We start from the raw sequence: 14,424 nt of genomic DNA, 5'->3' as shown, positions 1-14,424 counted from the left end.
CCGCTGTTGAAGCTTATATTTTTCCAGTCTCCGCTGGCGTTCCGCTTGCTCCATGGGTTGGCCGCGTCCCTCGAACTCGAGCGTCTCCTGGACCCAGACCTGGAGCGTCCCATGGTACGAGAACTGCAACGCCCTCGCTGCTGCGGTGGCGTCTCGTTGGCGGTAGATTCCAGCCTTGGGAAGGAGTCTTCTCTAACGCGGAAGTCTCCTCCTCCTTCTTGCTTGACTTTCGGTCGCCCTCTGTTGTCGTCGTGCGCTGGCTTCTTGACTTTTCGCTCCCATTGCTTCTTCTTCACCTCGTACGGAGTCCTGTATATTTCCTTACATTTTCGGTCACCAAGCAAGTGGCCCTTGCCGCATAGCTGACACTTTGCCTCGCACTGGTGACCTTGAGGTGGCCTCTCCATTCCGCAGCTCCTGCACTTGAGGTTGCTCGGGTCCGGACAGACGTCCTCCCTGTGACCGAGTCTTCCGCAGGCATTGCATACTTCATATTTTTTGCGGTAAAGTTGACACCGCTGCGCCATCGGAGTCAAGCGAACCCATCGTGGTACTTCTCTCTCTTCAAAGAGAATTAGTACAGTTCTGGAATTTTCGCCGAGTCTCCGCACACCCAAAACTGGCGGGTTGCCGTGGATTCTCAGCCTCTCCATGATGATCTCGTCGGTATAAGTAAGCGGCACGTCATGTACCACGCCCTTGCCGCAATCTTCCGGCGTCGCCACGTAGGCAGTCAATTCGATCCCCCCCCCCCCCCCCCCCCCTCGAACACGAGGTAGGTAAGGCTCGCGTAGCGTCTCTTCCTTTCGGCGCTTGTAGTTGCCACGAGGATCGAGTGCTGTTAAATATTCGTCGAGATGACGTCCTCCCCGGCCTCGCCCGGGTGGATACCAGCTGCCACGATTATTGTGTCAGCCAAGATTGCGTTGCCAAACTTGAGCAAACGCACGAGGCCACCACGTGGCCTTGGAATGATCTTCTCGGCGCCATCGGGTATAGCGAGCATGCTGCTTTTCCACCAATTTCGCAGCCATTTTTCTTCCAGCACGCTTCTCAGCAGCTCGCGGCTTCTCAACTTGTTGCACGGTCTTCTCGAGCGGCACATATCTCTTCTTGCTGGTATACCATTGGCCAGGCACTTGAAATTCCTCCGGATCTACCGGTGTTCCTTCGTCAGCTTTCATTTTTTTGCTTTAGTCGGCTTCGCGAGGCTAGGGGTGGGTTCCCGACGGGGCAGCCGCGATCCCAAGCTGCCGCGACGCTAGGCCACGTTAGGCCTAGCTTTACCACGTAGTCCACCGAACAAAAGTCCGAAAAAAATCGGAAACAAGAGTCCCACCTTCGAAAAACTGGTATTCCTGCGGTCTTCTTCATGCGTTCGTCGATTCGACACAAAATTCAAAGACGCCGAGCCGATGAATTGCCCAAAGTAACCGAAATTGGCGGAGCCCATGGAAGGCACGTCCGCTCGATTCCCTCAGGCGAACGCCTTTCCCTCCTGTCGTGGTGGCAGATATATACCTTGCTCTGACCGCGCAATCACGTGACACATGGGTGACGTAGCCTACATGTCACGTACGCGTATCTCGCGGAGTCTTTGTTTGTTTTTCCTTGTAAGAGGAAGCGCTCGCGGCAGTTAGTTTTGTCCACGCCATGGCTCCTCCTCCAACACAGTCTTCTCCCCTCCCCCATGGCTCCAAGCAGTAAACAGCATTTTCCTCCCCCGGGGAATGAGTGAGCGCAGATTTTGTGCGTTCGCAGTCTTTTGCTTTAATAATAATAAATTCGTTCTCTTTCTTCCGGTGGTCTGGCGGGGTTAGAGCTGGTATTCGAAGCGACGCAGGGACTTCGAGTCGCGAGTCTGCTTCTTCGCAGCGCGCTGCAGGGATTGTGAGTTTGCTTCTTCACTACAATGAAAACGTGCAAGAGTACTGACCTTATGCGGGGCCTCAAATATATTGAGTACCTGCGCATAATTAATTTGCACACACGCGCGCCCACACACATGCAGTTTTTCAGTGGCTAAAAGCAAATAACTTTACAACATCTTGCGGCGCGTAAACGTTGATGTTTGGAATTTAAGCTGTGAAATTATACAAGATGTTACTTAACTTACGGATACGTCACTACACACACACACACACACACACATATATATATATATATATATATATATATATATATATATATATATATATATATATATTGTATGTACATAATTGAGGCGTAACTTTTGAGGTGCAAAAGCGGCTGATTGAGCCAAGTAAACGACACAGCAAATCTTCTGCACTCCCTCCGCTGCCTCTCAAGCCAAACCAGTCCATACCTCACAGCTAGGGAAAAAGAAGAAAGGAAGCAAGCATGCATACTGCTTTATCGAGGGAAGCTCCAAGCCGTCACTCGTTTGAAACCACGCTACGTTGGCTAGCCTGCCCGACCCTAAAGCCCCTTTACTGAGGTGCTTTACCCGCCCCTCCTTTCAACCTCTCCCCCACTAATAGGAAAAAAAAAATACAGAAGAAAGCGCGCGTGCTGTTAAGTGCAGGCGGCTAGATGCTCTCCCTCCGCCAGCTCGAAGCCGCGCTCCGACGGCCAAGCGCTTTTCTCACTGCCCCAGTAGAATAAAAAAAAAAAAAAAAGAAAAAAAAAAACACCCAGTCGGAAAAACAAAACAACAGTTACGACAGAACCTCTGTGCGCTTTTTGACGGGAAACCTGTTGTGGCAAGAGAATATTTTGTAGTAACATCACAAATTTCTGTAGTTACAACAGAAAAGTGCTACAGAACTACAGACAACAGAAATATACTATAGGAAAACTACAGAACTACAGAAAAGTACTACAGAACTACAGAAAAATCTGATGGTTACGACAAAACTACAGAATATTTTGTCGTAATTTTGACATAGTTCTGTAGTTTTTTTCGACTGGGCAAAAAAAAAAAACGCCAACAGGACTCGCAGAAGTGACGTAGTAGCCCCACTTCACTTTTGTGTCACGTGATTGCGTGTTCACGACCTGCAATAATGCCCTCCCCACAACAACAGGGAGAATGTTTTTGCAGATCGTCGATGCGCAATCACGTGACACATAGGTGACGAAGCCTACACGTCACGTACGCGTATCTCGCGGAGTCTTTCTTTTTCTTTTTTTTTTCCTTGCAAGATGAAGCGCTCGCGGCAGCTTTGTTGAGGGGTTTAGTTTTGTCCACACCATGGCTCCTCCTACACACAGTCTTCTCCCCTCCCCCATGGCTTCAAGCAGTAAACAGAATTTTCCTCCCCCGGGGGAATGAGGGAGCGCAGATTTTGTGCGTTCGCAGTCTTTTGCTTTCGTTCTTTTTCTTCCGGTTGTCTGGCGGGGTTAGAGCTGGTATGCGAAGCAACGCAGGGACTTCGAGTCGCGAGTCTGCTTCTTCGCAGCGCGCTGCAGGGATTGTGATTGCTTCCTCACTACAATGAAAACGTGCAAGGGTACTGACGTTATGCGGGGCCTCAAATATATTGAGTACCCGCGCATGAGTTATTTGCACACACGCGCGCCCACACACATGCAGTGTTTTAGTGGCAAAAAGCAAATAACTTTACAGCATCTTGCGGCGCGTAAACGCTGGTGTTTGGAACTAAGCTGTGAAATTATACAAGATGTTACTTAGCTTACGGATACGTCACTACATATATATATATATATATATATATATATATATATATATATATATATATATATATATATATATATATAGTTGTATGTATACTCCGTTTGATACATCAAGTGCAACACTGCCAAAGCTACAGCTCTTGTTTGCGCTCTTCGCATCCGCGATGAAAAATAGTGCCTGCTCTTGACGAGAGGAAATAATAGTTATTTTGTCTGCAAGCTTAGTACATCTTACATTTGCCATCAACTTCATAAATATCACCTTTTTTAGGTAGAAAAGATCGGATTCGGTGAATTTGTATGTTTTTCATGTCGTTTTCGTTCGTGTCGCGTTTTCGCTGCCCTGCAACCTTATCAGTTGCGCCACTATATGGCGCTCGCTGTGCCCTCAGCGCTGGGCATCTCTTTTCGAGGAAATGGTTCTTCGGTGCGCATTTTTTCTGTAAGATCCACACTGCGAAAGTGCCTAGGCATGCGAAGCAAGTTATTGCAAACGTGTATGCTCGGAATAGAGCGCCATTTCCGCAGGAACCACTCGGTCACAAAACGAGGCCGTAGTGATACTCCTCTTTTTTTTCTTGCGGACTACTTGCGTAGCTTTTGCTGCGTTGCACCTGATGTATGAAACGGAGTATACATAATTGAGGCGTAACTTTTAAGGTGCAAAAGCGGCTGATTGAGCCAAGTAAACGACACAGCAAATCTTTAGCACTCCCTCCGCTGCCTCTCAAGCCAAACCAGCCCATACCTCACAGCTAGCGAAAAAGAAGAAAGGAAGCAAGCATGCATACTGCTTTACCGAGGGCAGCTCCAAGCCGTCACTCGTTTAAAACGCTAGCGACGCAAGTTGCGTCGCTAGCAACGTTACTAGAACGTTGGTCGCTAGTGGGGAATGGGGTGACGGCCGCAGCTAGTAACAGCCAGCCGACGGCCTCTTCTCCCTCTCCATCTTCGATTTCCCCCTCGCGCCGCATCCGTTTGTTCGGATCAGATATACGCCGCCCGCCGGAGTACCGGCGTACGTACGAAAGCGGATGGTCGAATCTGTACACCCAACGGACAGCCGCCGTACGTCCGCCGCTGGATTCGGTTTTACACAGCTATGATATAGTTTGTATTCTTCGTGCTCGTCTGAACTGCGTAAAAATCAGTAATGCCGTCAAATCTGCATTTTCCGCGTTTATGTGAATGCTACGGTAGCGCATCTCGATACCTGATCTTGCAGAGAGCCGGCTCCATGAACTGCGCATCCGCGCCCAGGACCAAAGTGGAAAGGAGGACGCGTTGGTTCTCTCGACGGATGTGACGTCAAATAACAACCAAGGAACGAAGCCTCCTGAAACTAATGCAGGCTCAAGGGGGCCACACGGACATCTCTTTCGAGAAGTCAAACGGAGTGACGGGGTCGTCTCTGGCTACGCTTTTCCAATTCGTCTTGCCGACGGCGCGTGGCGGCCCTTGCGACGCAGATGTGTGACCGGACCATCAGGCGCCAGCAGACACTGAGTCCCTCTCATGCCAACTACATCGCCACAACGGCATCCTCCTCACCACAAAGTCTAAACTCTCTCGAGGGGACGTATCTGCAAACGTGACAGTGTGGTAATGTGAGTGACAATAAAGTGACAAGAACACTCCCTCCGCGACGAGCCCACCATTCACCCAGGGGACCTAGGGAACACAACCCTATAAAACTGTGTGTGTGTTCGGGCATCGCTAGTTCTTCTCTACTCCTAAAAATGTAAATAAACGAAGTCTTCGTCCTTATACTCCCAGCTCCTTCGCTCAGCGGCACTTCTTCCTGGGTGGAGTGGGCGTCGACGCGACCGAGGATCCGTCCAGCGGCACCCGAGTCCCACCTCTAACAGTTCATAGTCAGGGTTAAGTCTAGCGAGGTCTGTATATGCTGTTGCCTAGTCTCGTACTATCTTGTGTGTTATTCAGGACAGTGAGGAAGATTTTGGGCCGCCTGCCATACCCTGTTGCATTTGGGGCTGGCTGTAGTGTATCCCCATTCCAGGTGCGGTGCGTTAAAGCCCGTTACTATTAACAGCTGGGTTTTAGTCGCTAGTTTTAGTCTTGATAAGTAACTCCGGTACACCGGTGCCTTTATCTTTGGGCTGTATAAAGCAGAAACAAATTTGTATTTTCTCGTTTCTTAAGTACAATCTCTAGAAAGACGTAGTCTTCGTTTGAATTTTCTATGCTGTGTTGTATTGCTGTAATATTGCGTTGTAATAATACGGCTGTGGACCCGCCCGTAACTCTGCCGGCATCGTATCCTGGCGGTAGATACGCCTTATATCATAAGCAGAATTTTCATTCGCGATAGTTGGTATACATTCATAACTGTATATATTCATAGTATATCCTGCTAATTTTCCCGCGCCATATGTCCGGTGCACGTTGTTGTGCTTGAATGTGGCATTGCATACTCCCCCGTTTGCTTGGAAGCCTCTACAATTTCACTGCCATACCTCAATTTGTTGCGAGGGGGCCATATCGTTGATCCATTCTTTGTTGCAATGATGTTAAGCTGTTCTCCCATGTGGTTCGCTTCTCCATCACTTGTTGGAACATAGCTATTACTTGATTTTGGAATGGTCTGAATTTCACTACTAAGGCATCTATTTTAGCTTCTAAGTATTCTACTCTAACCTCTAGGTCGTCTACCGTGAGCTCTATGCTACCTACTCTTTTAGTGAGTGCATTAAGGTCAGGCGTTATTGGTGTGGCCTTAGCTGGCTGCGGTCCATCGTCTGCAGAGGCTTCGGCAGCTCTGTTGTTTTGGGTATTCTTTGCGGGGGGGAGGGGGGGTATTTTTTTTAGAACACCCACGCGGTTGTGGGTGTTTGTTTTCAAAGGGGTTTGCACAGCTGTTTGCTGTGGCTGCGGTCCTTGCTCGCCCGAGGCCTTTACAGGTTGACAGAGCTCCGCCATCTCTTATAATTTAATCTCGCGTTTTTCTCGTCACGCGCTTTTAATTGTTTCTGGAAATAATCTACGAGTTCCTTCTCCAGAGCGTTCATCTGTTGAGAGGCCGGATTTGGCTAGGTAACCTTTTGCTGGTTCTGTTACTGCTTCAGCCAAGGTTTGAACTTGTGGTCTTCTTTCCATCGGCCGCCCCGGTCAGCGGCGGGAAGGAGCTGGATCTGCCTGGGGCCTGCTTCCTTGCGTGGTTCCTCGCCCGGCTCTAAGATCGCTGCTTGGATCTCGGGTGTTGCTCTACGAGATGCTGCGGCGCACCCTCGTTAACCTTAGGTGGTTTTGTTTTCCGGACGACGTGGCGGTGCTTGCTGTTCCAGCTCTCGGTGTGGTGTGCCCCGTGGCATACAATACAGTCGGGTTTGCATGAGAGTGGTTCACCATCAGAAGGTGCCTTGGGTCTGTAGCATACGTCGGCTTGATGTCCGACTCTCCTGCAGTTTTAGCAGGTTTGTACTAGTTAACGGTAAGGGTGTACATAAAAGACGGATCCCCAGTAGCAAATCTGGCTCGGAATCTTGTTCCCTCGGAATGCGTCTGGATCGCTTTGGAGTAACCCATTTGAGGAGCGTCGAGGATCACAACACCCGGGTTGTGGTTCAAGGAGCCCTGCCGTATCTCTTCCGGCGTGCTTCCGTTGCAGCCTTGGAAAATTACGCCTCTGACCGAGTCGTCTGGCGCCGCTACATACGTCGCTACTTTATAATTGTGGCCTCCTAGGTTGATAGTCTTGAATCCGGTATACACTGCAGCTTGCAGGCGCGCCGCAGTGCTCAGAGTGAGCGTGTCATTATATTGGAATTAACAGGTATAGTGTCTTCAGTTAGTGCAGCCTGAAGCAGAATCTTGGCGTCCTCGCACATGGCGAGTTTGAGTTGCCGTGGCGAAATAAAGTTGTTTAAATTCCAGTTTCGTGGACGGCAGATGATTCTATATTCGCGCAGTGGGAGGTGCGGTAGCGGCACTCCCCTTACAAAAATGAGTTTTGAAACTCTATTGTTGGACTATTGACCACCTTTTGAATTTATTGAATTTCGATAGACATTCAACCCCAGCTGAGTGCAATCTTTACAGGGCCAACAGAATTTTCATTGTGTTCTACCCAATAGACTTTTTGTGCTATTTTTTCTATGTGCTTTTTGTTGTCAGTTTTCAACGTTCACAAACAATTAGCGTGTACTGTTCATGCTGACCCATGTTTTTAAGTAGTTTTAGGCACCAATGATAAAAGCATGATGTGACAATTTCGTTATGAATTTTTGGTCTCACTTGTAATCAACTATTGGCCCCATTCTGCAAAGGGAAATATAAGAGCAGCATGCAGTTGCGTGCTCGTTCATGTTATATAAAAGTACATATTAACGGTGCACACTTAGCTCAAGCTTCGCAACACAGTGAAAATATGCCCTAAAAACTTCATGATGGCAAAGCCTCCACTAATAATACAAATACATCGTTGAATGTCAATCAGAATCCGTAATGGATCAGCTTCTGTATGTCGCAGAAGGTAACTTTAGTGGTAGGACATATTTTATATTTATCATAAAACAAGTTCAGTGAGTCATCATACTAACAAACAGGATCCTAGATTGAACCTACCATGTAGGGCAGGACAGAGCTTTTTAAACCAGTTGCAAAGTTCACTATATATATATGCTTCAGGGTCTGACATTCTGCCCAAGCCTAGGTATTTTTGCCCGTAGCTTTTGCCGCAAAATGAGGTGCAGTCTGTATTGGAATCCTCCACCGCTGTATGTCTTTGGAGAATTTTACTGTTATTTTTTTCTTTTCCTTCCTTTCTTAAAGTGGACACCATGCTAAAATGAAGTCACTTTAAACATTGAGGGGTTCTAATAATCACGGATTGATCCCACGCATACTATAGAGTTAACACGCATAACAAAAACATTCGCGTATGAAATAAAAAAAAGACAGGATTGCACGCGTCTTCTATCGGCGACTCTTCTTTTCAAAGAAGCATTCGGCCACTGCCGTGCTCCCCCTGTGCCCGCGAACGGCGCCAGCATGTCCGGAGGGGTCGAGGTTTACTTCCTGTCGGCTGGGGGGAAAAAAAGGGCGGGGGGAGGGGTTGCTCCCGCTGGGTCTGTGCTCTCTGCCTTCTCCGTGGTTTGTCTTCACGGAGATGACCTTGGCTGCAGCATAGCTGGAGTCGCGCAGCGGGGGCGGCGGCTCCCCCTTTTCACCGAAGCTGTTCTTCTGCGCCCCGTTTTCTTTGCACGCAGACGCGGGTACGCTGAGTGCGGCGATGTGCCAGTTCAGTTGGCGTTTTCCCGCCACCGTGGTCGCATCTTGCACTGTGAGCGAAGCACCGTATGTAGGTTTTTCGCTGGTGATTATCACGAAGATCGTTTTGTTCAAATTGGAGCGCGAACGTACGCATTTAAGTCTTCGGAGGAATCCGCTCTTGGGCGGCAGCTTCGGCGCAAGGAGGACATGTTTAAGAAGTTCAACACTCGCAGGCGTTTTGGATTCTAGGCGAAAAGCCGGCGCGGGCGGATGGAGCGTCTGCACTTTGGTGAGTGTTTTACTTTTTCCTATTCGTGTTTGTGCCAGTCTTGTACAGTGTGTGCTACAAGGTGAAGCACGCATGTAAATATTTCTAGCAGGCAAACCAGCCTCGTCGGAAAAAAAAGGATGGGGAGAGAGAGAGAGAACGAGGCTTGTCTCTACGCGGACGCTGGGGCCGACGGAACGCCAGTTGGGGTGGCGACATTTTTTCTTTTTTTTAACCGGTGACCGTTTTTGACGGATTGTTCGGCACAGTGCTGTACTCTTTCGATACGCTACTCGCGCTGAGACGGACACATTATCGAGATCATAATATGCCTCTGTCACACATTGTGGATTATTGAATCTGTGCAGCTCCGCCATTTTTGCAGTGTTTGTTTTTGTTTCCACTCATTTTAGTGCCTATAGTTGGTAATTTTGCTTCAAGTTTTCTGGGTAGTAATGCTTGTGACCTGCGCTTTGCTATTTATATTCACAATGGGATCTTTGACAGCAGCATATATTGTTTATCAGGGAGAAATGAACGATGTGGTAGTGCTGCCGAGCTGTGGAGGCGGCGGTCGATGCCGTCTAAGCAGTGAAAGACAGTGACAACTCATTTTACACAAGAAATTTCTTGAGCTATGACGTGGAGCAGCGCACAAATGTCTTTGCTCTATTTTTAGGTTAGTATATACCGCAGCTTAATTATGATTTATATTTTTTATTTCAGCATCACATGCGAGGAGTTCCCGGACGTATCAGCGTTTTACGCAAAGAACAGCCTGGCGTCATACCTTGCACATGAATTGAAATAAAGCAAATAAACAACCCAGCTGATGTTATGGGTTCACCAAAGATGCATATTTTTTCTTTCTCATTAACGCGCATTTTTTATTCTGTGTTCCCTTTCCGCTGCGGATTAACAGAAAATGCTGCGTGATCAACGGTTAGCCAGGAGCAGGCACGAGGTGGTTTACATTAATGCAAAAGTAGCACAGCACATATCCTTGCTGCGGTCAGTCAACACATTCTATGTTCTGCTCGACCAATCAACAATTTAGTCAGTTTAGTGTAGGTTAATGAGTGAGTAAGTATAATGGGGCTTAAAAGATCAAGATCTGTTTTGTTCTTTTATGCCTCACTATGCTTATCATTAACCAGCACTGATCAGACAGGATTGTTGATTGGTCGAGCAGAACATAGAATGTGGTGACTTATCGCAGCTAGGAGATGTACTGTACTACTTTTGCATTAATGAAAATCACCCCGTGTCTGCTCCTGGCAAACCGATGGTCGTGTACTATTTTCTGTTGTTCAGGAGTGGAAAGGTAGCAGAAAATCAAAAAGCGTCACTTGCAGAGTTTCTGAAGCATTTGAGCCTGAAATCAACAGAATTTCAGTTGCGCAAATTCCAAAAGCGCTCTTAAGAAACACATGGGCCACTATTTCATAAGCGCTCAACAAGAGGTCAACACTGCATCATCCAAGATGTTGCCGATTATCAACAGACTTTCAACAGCGTGTATTGACACAACGCTTTCGAATTTCTATAGAAACCCTACACGCATTTTTGTAAGGGTCACCTTTTCGTAAGGGGCGGCTTCCGTTTCTTCTTGACGCGAACGCCGGAGTTCGGCTTGGCTTGCCTACCAGATTAGGCCTAGCAGTGGCGGCCTCTTGCTTCAGTCGCCGGGAGCGGTATCGTAGGCAAATAACGGTTTCTCATGCTCTGGATGCAAGCTCAGCAGGCGAAATGTCTTCCTCACCGACGGTGTAGTTCATCGTTGAGCTATTGTGAGTGGCGAGCTGCCTCGAACAAGCGAGCGCAGGGCCCTGACGGCACGGTTGCGAGCAGATAAGTCGGTGAGATTCACAGAAAAGGGCGTTCACTTGCCGAAATTGGTGTCCTTGCGTACGGGGCCATGCCCCGAAGACTTTCCTAACAACGGCAGGTCATAGGATGCAGCAGGTCCGCCAAAAATTGTCTGTGAAGCGAGAGGCCATGTGGAACACGTTGTTTGTTGTGTCTTTAGGTAATGATGATGATGACCTCAGACAAAATAGCACATACCCACGGTAGGGAATTGGCCAGGGTACATTGTAGATTGTAAATATATATGGTCAAGTACTAGTGTATTCGGATAAATATGGGTGTTTAACTATAAACAGGCAACATGCCCATCCAGTTCGCCGTCTTCGTCTACCGCAGAACGGCACGCGAATGCGCTAGTCACGTTGTTGTTTTGCTAATTCGCGGGCTTTCTTTTGAACTCGGGAAAAAGATACACGTGAGGCTTCTTTATAGCAAATAACTTGACTGGGGGTTCCTGAAATTGCTCTCCAACTTTCCAAACCACTGTCTAAGGTTAATTTTAGTAATTTAGGGAAATTAACATACTAAATTAGGCCTTTTTATGAAACAAAAATTGCCTCTGGTGTGCAAGACGGCTAGCAGCTGTACGCAACAGATTTCCCTGGGCTATCTAAAATGTTTAATTTTTTAAACCTTGGCACAAGTTAGCTGGGACACCCGGTATATATACATATGTACCAATATCAAAGCTCATCTCCATTTAAATATTTTCTTTAGTTTCTAACCCGAGTGAAGGGATTCGAACTGCTATCGAATACAACTCCAGAGCAGAACCCGGAACTCGGCCTGAAATGTATGAAAAACAAGCTGAACTAAACCCCCCGAACCTCATTTCTACACCTACCTGCGGTGCGCCCGTTCGCTCCTAATGTCCTTTGCTTTCCTTTACCGATGGCCAAAATGTTCTTTTTTAAATTCTGCGACTCTGCTTCACAGCTGCAGCGAAAGGAAGGAATTTCTCTGCATGCGGTGAAGCGGAGACGAAGCCGCGCTCTTGCTGAGCCGAAGACATCACGGGGGAGAGCAACGCGAGAAACCGGAAGGAGGGTTTGCGGCTTGCGGGGATACGATGGGTTAGCCGCGTGTGTATTTGTGGGCGACGACTCTGACGAGCTGCATGCTTGGCGAAACCAGAACCAGAACCGTGGGGCTTAGCCTTTAGTGGACAGCCATTTTATTGCTATCCAGCTTGGCTGATATGTGTCATAGGGTACTCTTGTGTCCGATCTGTGATAAGCTTTTTCTTCGCGTCCTTTTTGGGCATGGAATACAAAAGTTTATCCCAGAAGTTGTGCTCGCCCCAGCGAATGTAGTTTGCGGCTCGAAGGTAAGCGCGGAGATCCTCGTCCAGTGAGCCAAGGGCCACCTCGTCGACAAGAACGACCACCAGGCGGTTGACGTGGTCCTCCAGAGCACGCTGGTACGCCAGCCGGAACTCCCAGCGACACCATTCACTCTCCACAAAATTCCTGCAGCAAAAGTAGATGTGGTAGGCGCGCACCGTCTCACACATTTGTGTAAAGAAAGCATATTTTACTAGGAGAAAATTCAACGCGGCATGAAAAGCACGTAATATATGCTATATAGAGTTCAGCGTCCCGAAGCGACACAGACTTTGAGGGACACATGCATTGGAGGGTTCTGGATTAATTTTACACAATCCGGGGTTTTTGAACCCTAACTCATGTCACACAGCACATGGGCGCCTGTTGCGTTTCGTCTCCATCGAAACGCGACTGCTCAGTCCGGGTTCGAACCCCGGTGGTTCGGTTCAGTCGGGCATCCTAACCACTGACGGTTAAGCATTTAATGAGACGGAGTTATAAGAACTGCAAAGAGACGGTTCTGTCACATCCCCTGCCGTATAGATCAAACTGAGAAACTTTTAAAGGAACCGAAAAATCACTTCTGCTCATGTGTGGAAATACAGTTTGATTAAGGAGTTTTAGAATAGGGGCCGGGACTCTATCGTTTAGGAGGATAGGGTAACTGCGGATGACAATGCGCACGCGCGGAGTACTGCAATGAAAGAGCAGTGGGTTAGAAAATCATTCTCAGCGTGCGCATTGTTTCCCTGCTATATTACCCCATTCCCCTAAGCGACAGGGTCCCCTATTCTAAACCTCCCTAATACTTTAGCTGAGAACCGTCTGCGGATGGCAACGGCGGCACTGCTTTGTTTCTTTCGCAACGTTAAGTGCGCTCATAGGATATCGTGGAACGAATGGGGTCAGACTCATTGCAACTGCGCGGAAAAGCAGCAGCTCACCGCGTGAGCAGGAGCAGCGTGCGCCTGGAGCAGGCCACGGCGTCGCGGATGATGTCCTGCAGCAGGAAGCCGCCCTTGAAGTTACGCTCGTAGGTGCACACCGAGAAGCCGAGCGCCTCGACGCCCGGCAGCAGCTGCGCGTGCACCCAGCCAGCGTCGCGGCTACTGAACGAGAGGAACACGTCGAACAGCTTGGCCTCGTCCAGCTCGTCCTCCTTGATGCACTGCAGCGAGCGGCACAGGCCCCGCGCGTACAGCCACACCTTCAGCTCGCGCCGGTAGCGCAGGTAGGCCGCCGACAGCGCCAGGCCGATCGCCAAGGCCACTGCACAGATATGCGGAGACAGTTATAGTTGCCGGTCACATGTAGCGCTTGGAGACCTGAGGGGTGATTGTGGTCAGCGAGCTTGCATTTGCACGCCTTCGACCTAGTTAGCACGTGCCAGATGTGCCACGTGCGCGCATATGTGACACGAGGAAAGCTTGTAAGCTTAAGTTTCCTTAGTAGCTTACTAGTTCGCGTCAGTACGAAAGGCATACAATTTCAGCGAAAAAATTCTAAATAGGACAAATGGTCTTAATTCAGGATTTAGCTATCCAATGCAATGGATTCTTGCAGAAAGCTTGCTTGCTAGAATACGCTGAAAGCCGTTTTGACTTTGACGCCACCCTGCGTGTACGTGCTCATGCTACTTTGATGCGCCAAATTGACAGGCTGAGCAAAATTGTTTTCTTACGAACCAAAGAGAATTTCAGGTGAAGAGAAATGATAGCAACGAGAGAGCGGCGCATCTTTCGCTTCTTCTGAGATTTGGCTCGTCACTCTGTCATCGCTCGTGGTTGGCGACTCTTTTCGCTCCTTTACACCGGCAACAGTATGACGCCCCCCCCCCCCCCCCCCCCAATCCATTTTCTGTTCCTTCTTCCTACAGCCACAGCAACAACAGGCAAAGGTAGATTTGGTTTGTCTCAAGCGACGAACGGGCGCATACGAGCTGCTTTAGTAAAACATTCAACAGCGTGAAAGTAGAACAAAGTTAATTATAGAGAGCATCTCCTAAGTGCACCATAATTCGCATTTAATGTCCTTTATTGTTTTAAAAGCTATTATTTTTTCGGCACGAAATGT

General features: G+C 48.4%; 1 protein-coding gene across 2 annotated transcripts in view; it reads right to left on the bottom strand.

The window, feature by feature from the left end:
• Window positions 1-12,183: 12,183 nt before the first annotated feature.
• Window positions 12,184-14,424, bottom strand: part of LOC146206006 (toll-like receptor 6) — a 42,097-nt gene continuing 39,856 nt past the window's right edge. For both annotated transcript variants that reach the window (XM_084590638.1, XM_084590639.1), the window contains 2 exons: window positions 13,296-13,620; window positions 12,184-12,495 (listed from right to left, as the gene is read on the bottom strand). In XM_084590638.1, the coding sequence (XP_084446764.1) occupies window positions 12,207-12,495; window positions 13,296-13,620 (614 nt within the window). In that variant the 3' untranslated portion in view covers window positions 12,184-12,206. The remainder of the gene's footprint in view (window positions 12,496-13,295; window positions 13,621-14,424) is intronic.

The sequence above is a fragment of the Amblyomma maculatum genome, chromosome 1, assembly GCF_055883805.1.
Source record: "Amblyomma maculatum isolate TAMU_Amacu chromosome 1, ASM5588380v1, whole genome shotgun sequence".
NCBI classification, from domain to species: domain Eukaryota; kingdom Metazoa; phylum Arthropoda; class Arachnida; order Ixodida; family Ixodidae; genus Amblyomma; species Amblyomma maculatum.
Note: the sequence above shows the minus strand (reverse complement) of the source record. Positions and strands in the feature narration are given on the sequence as shown.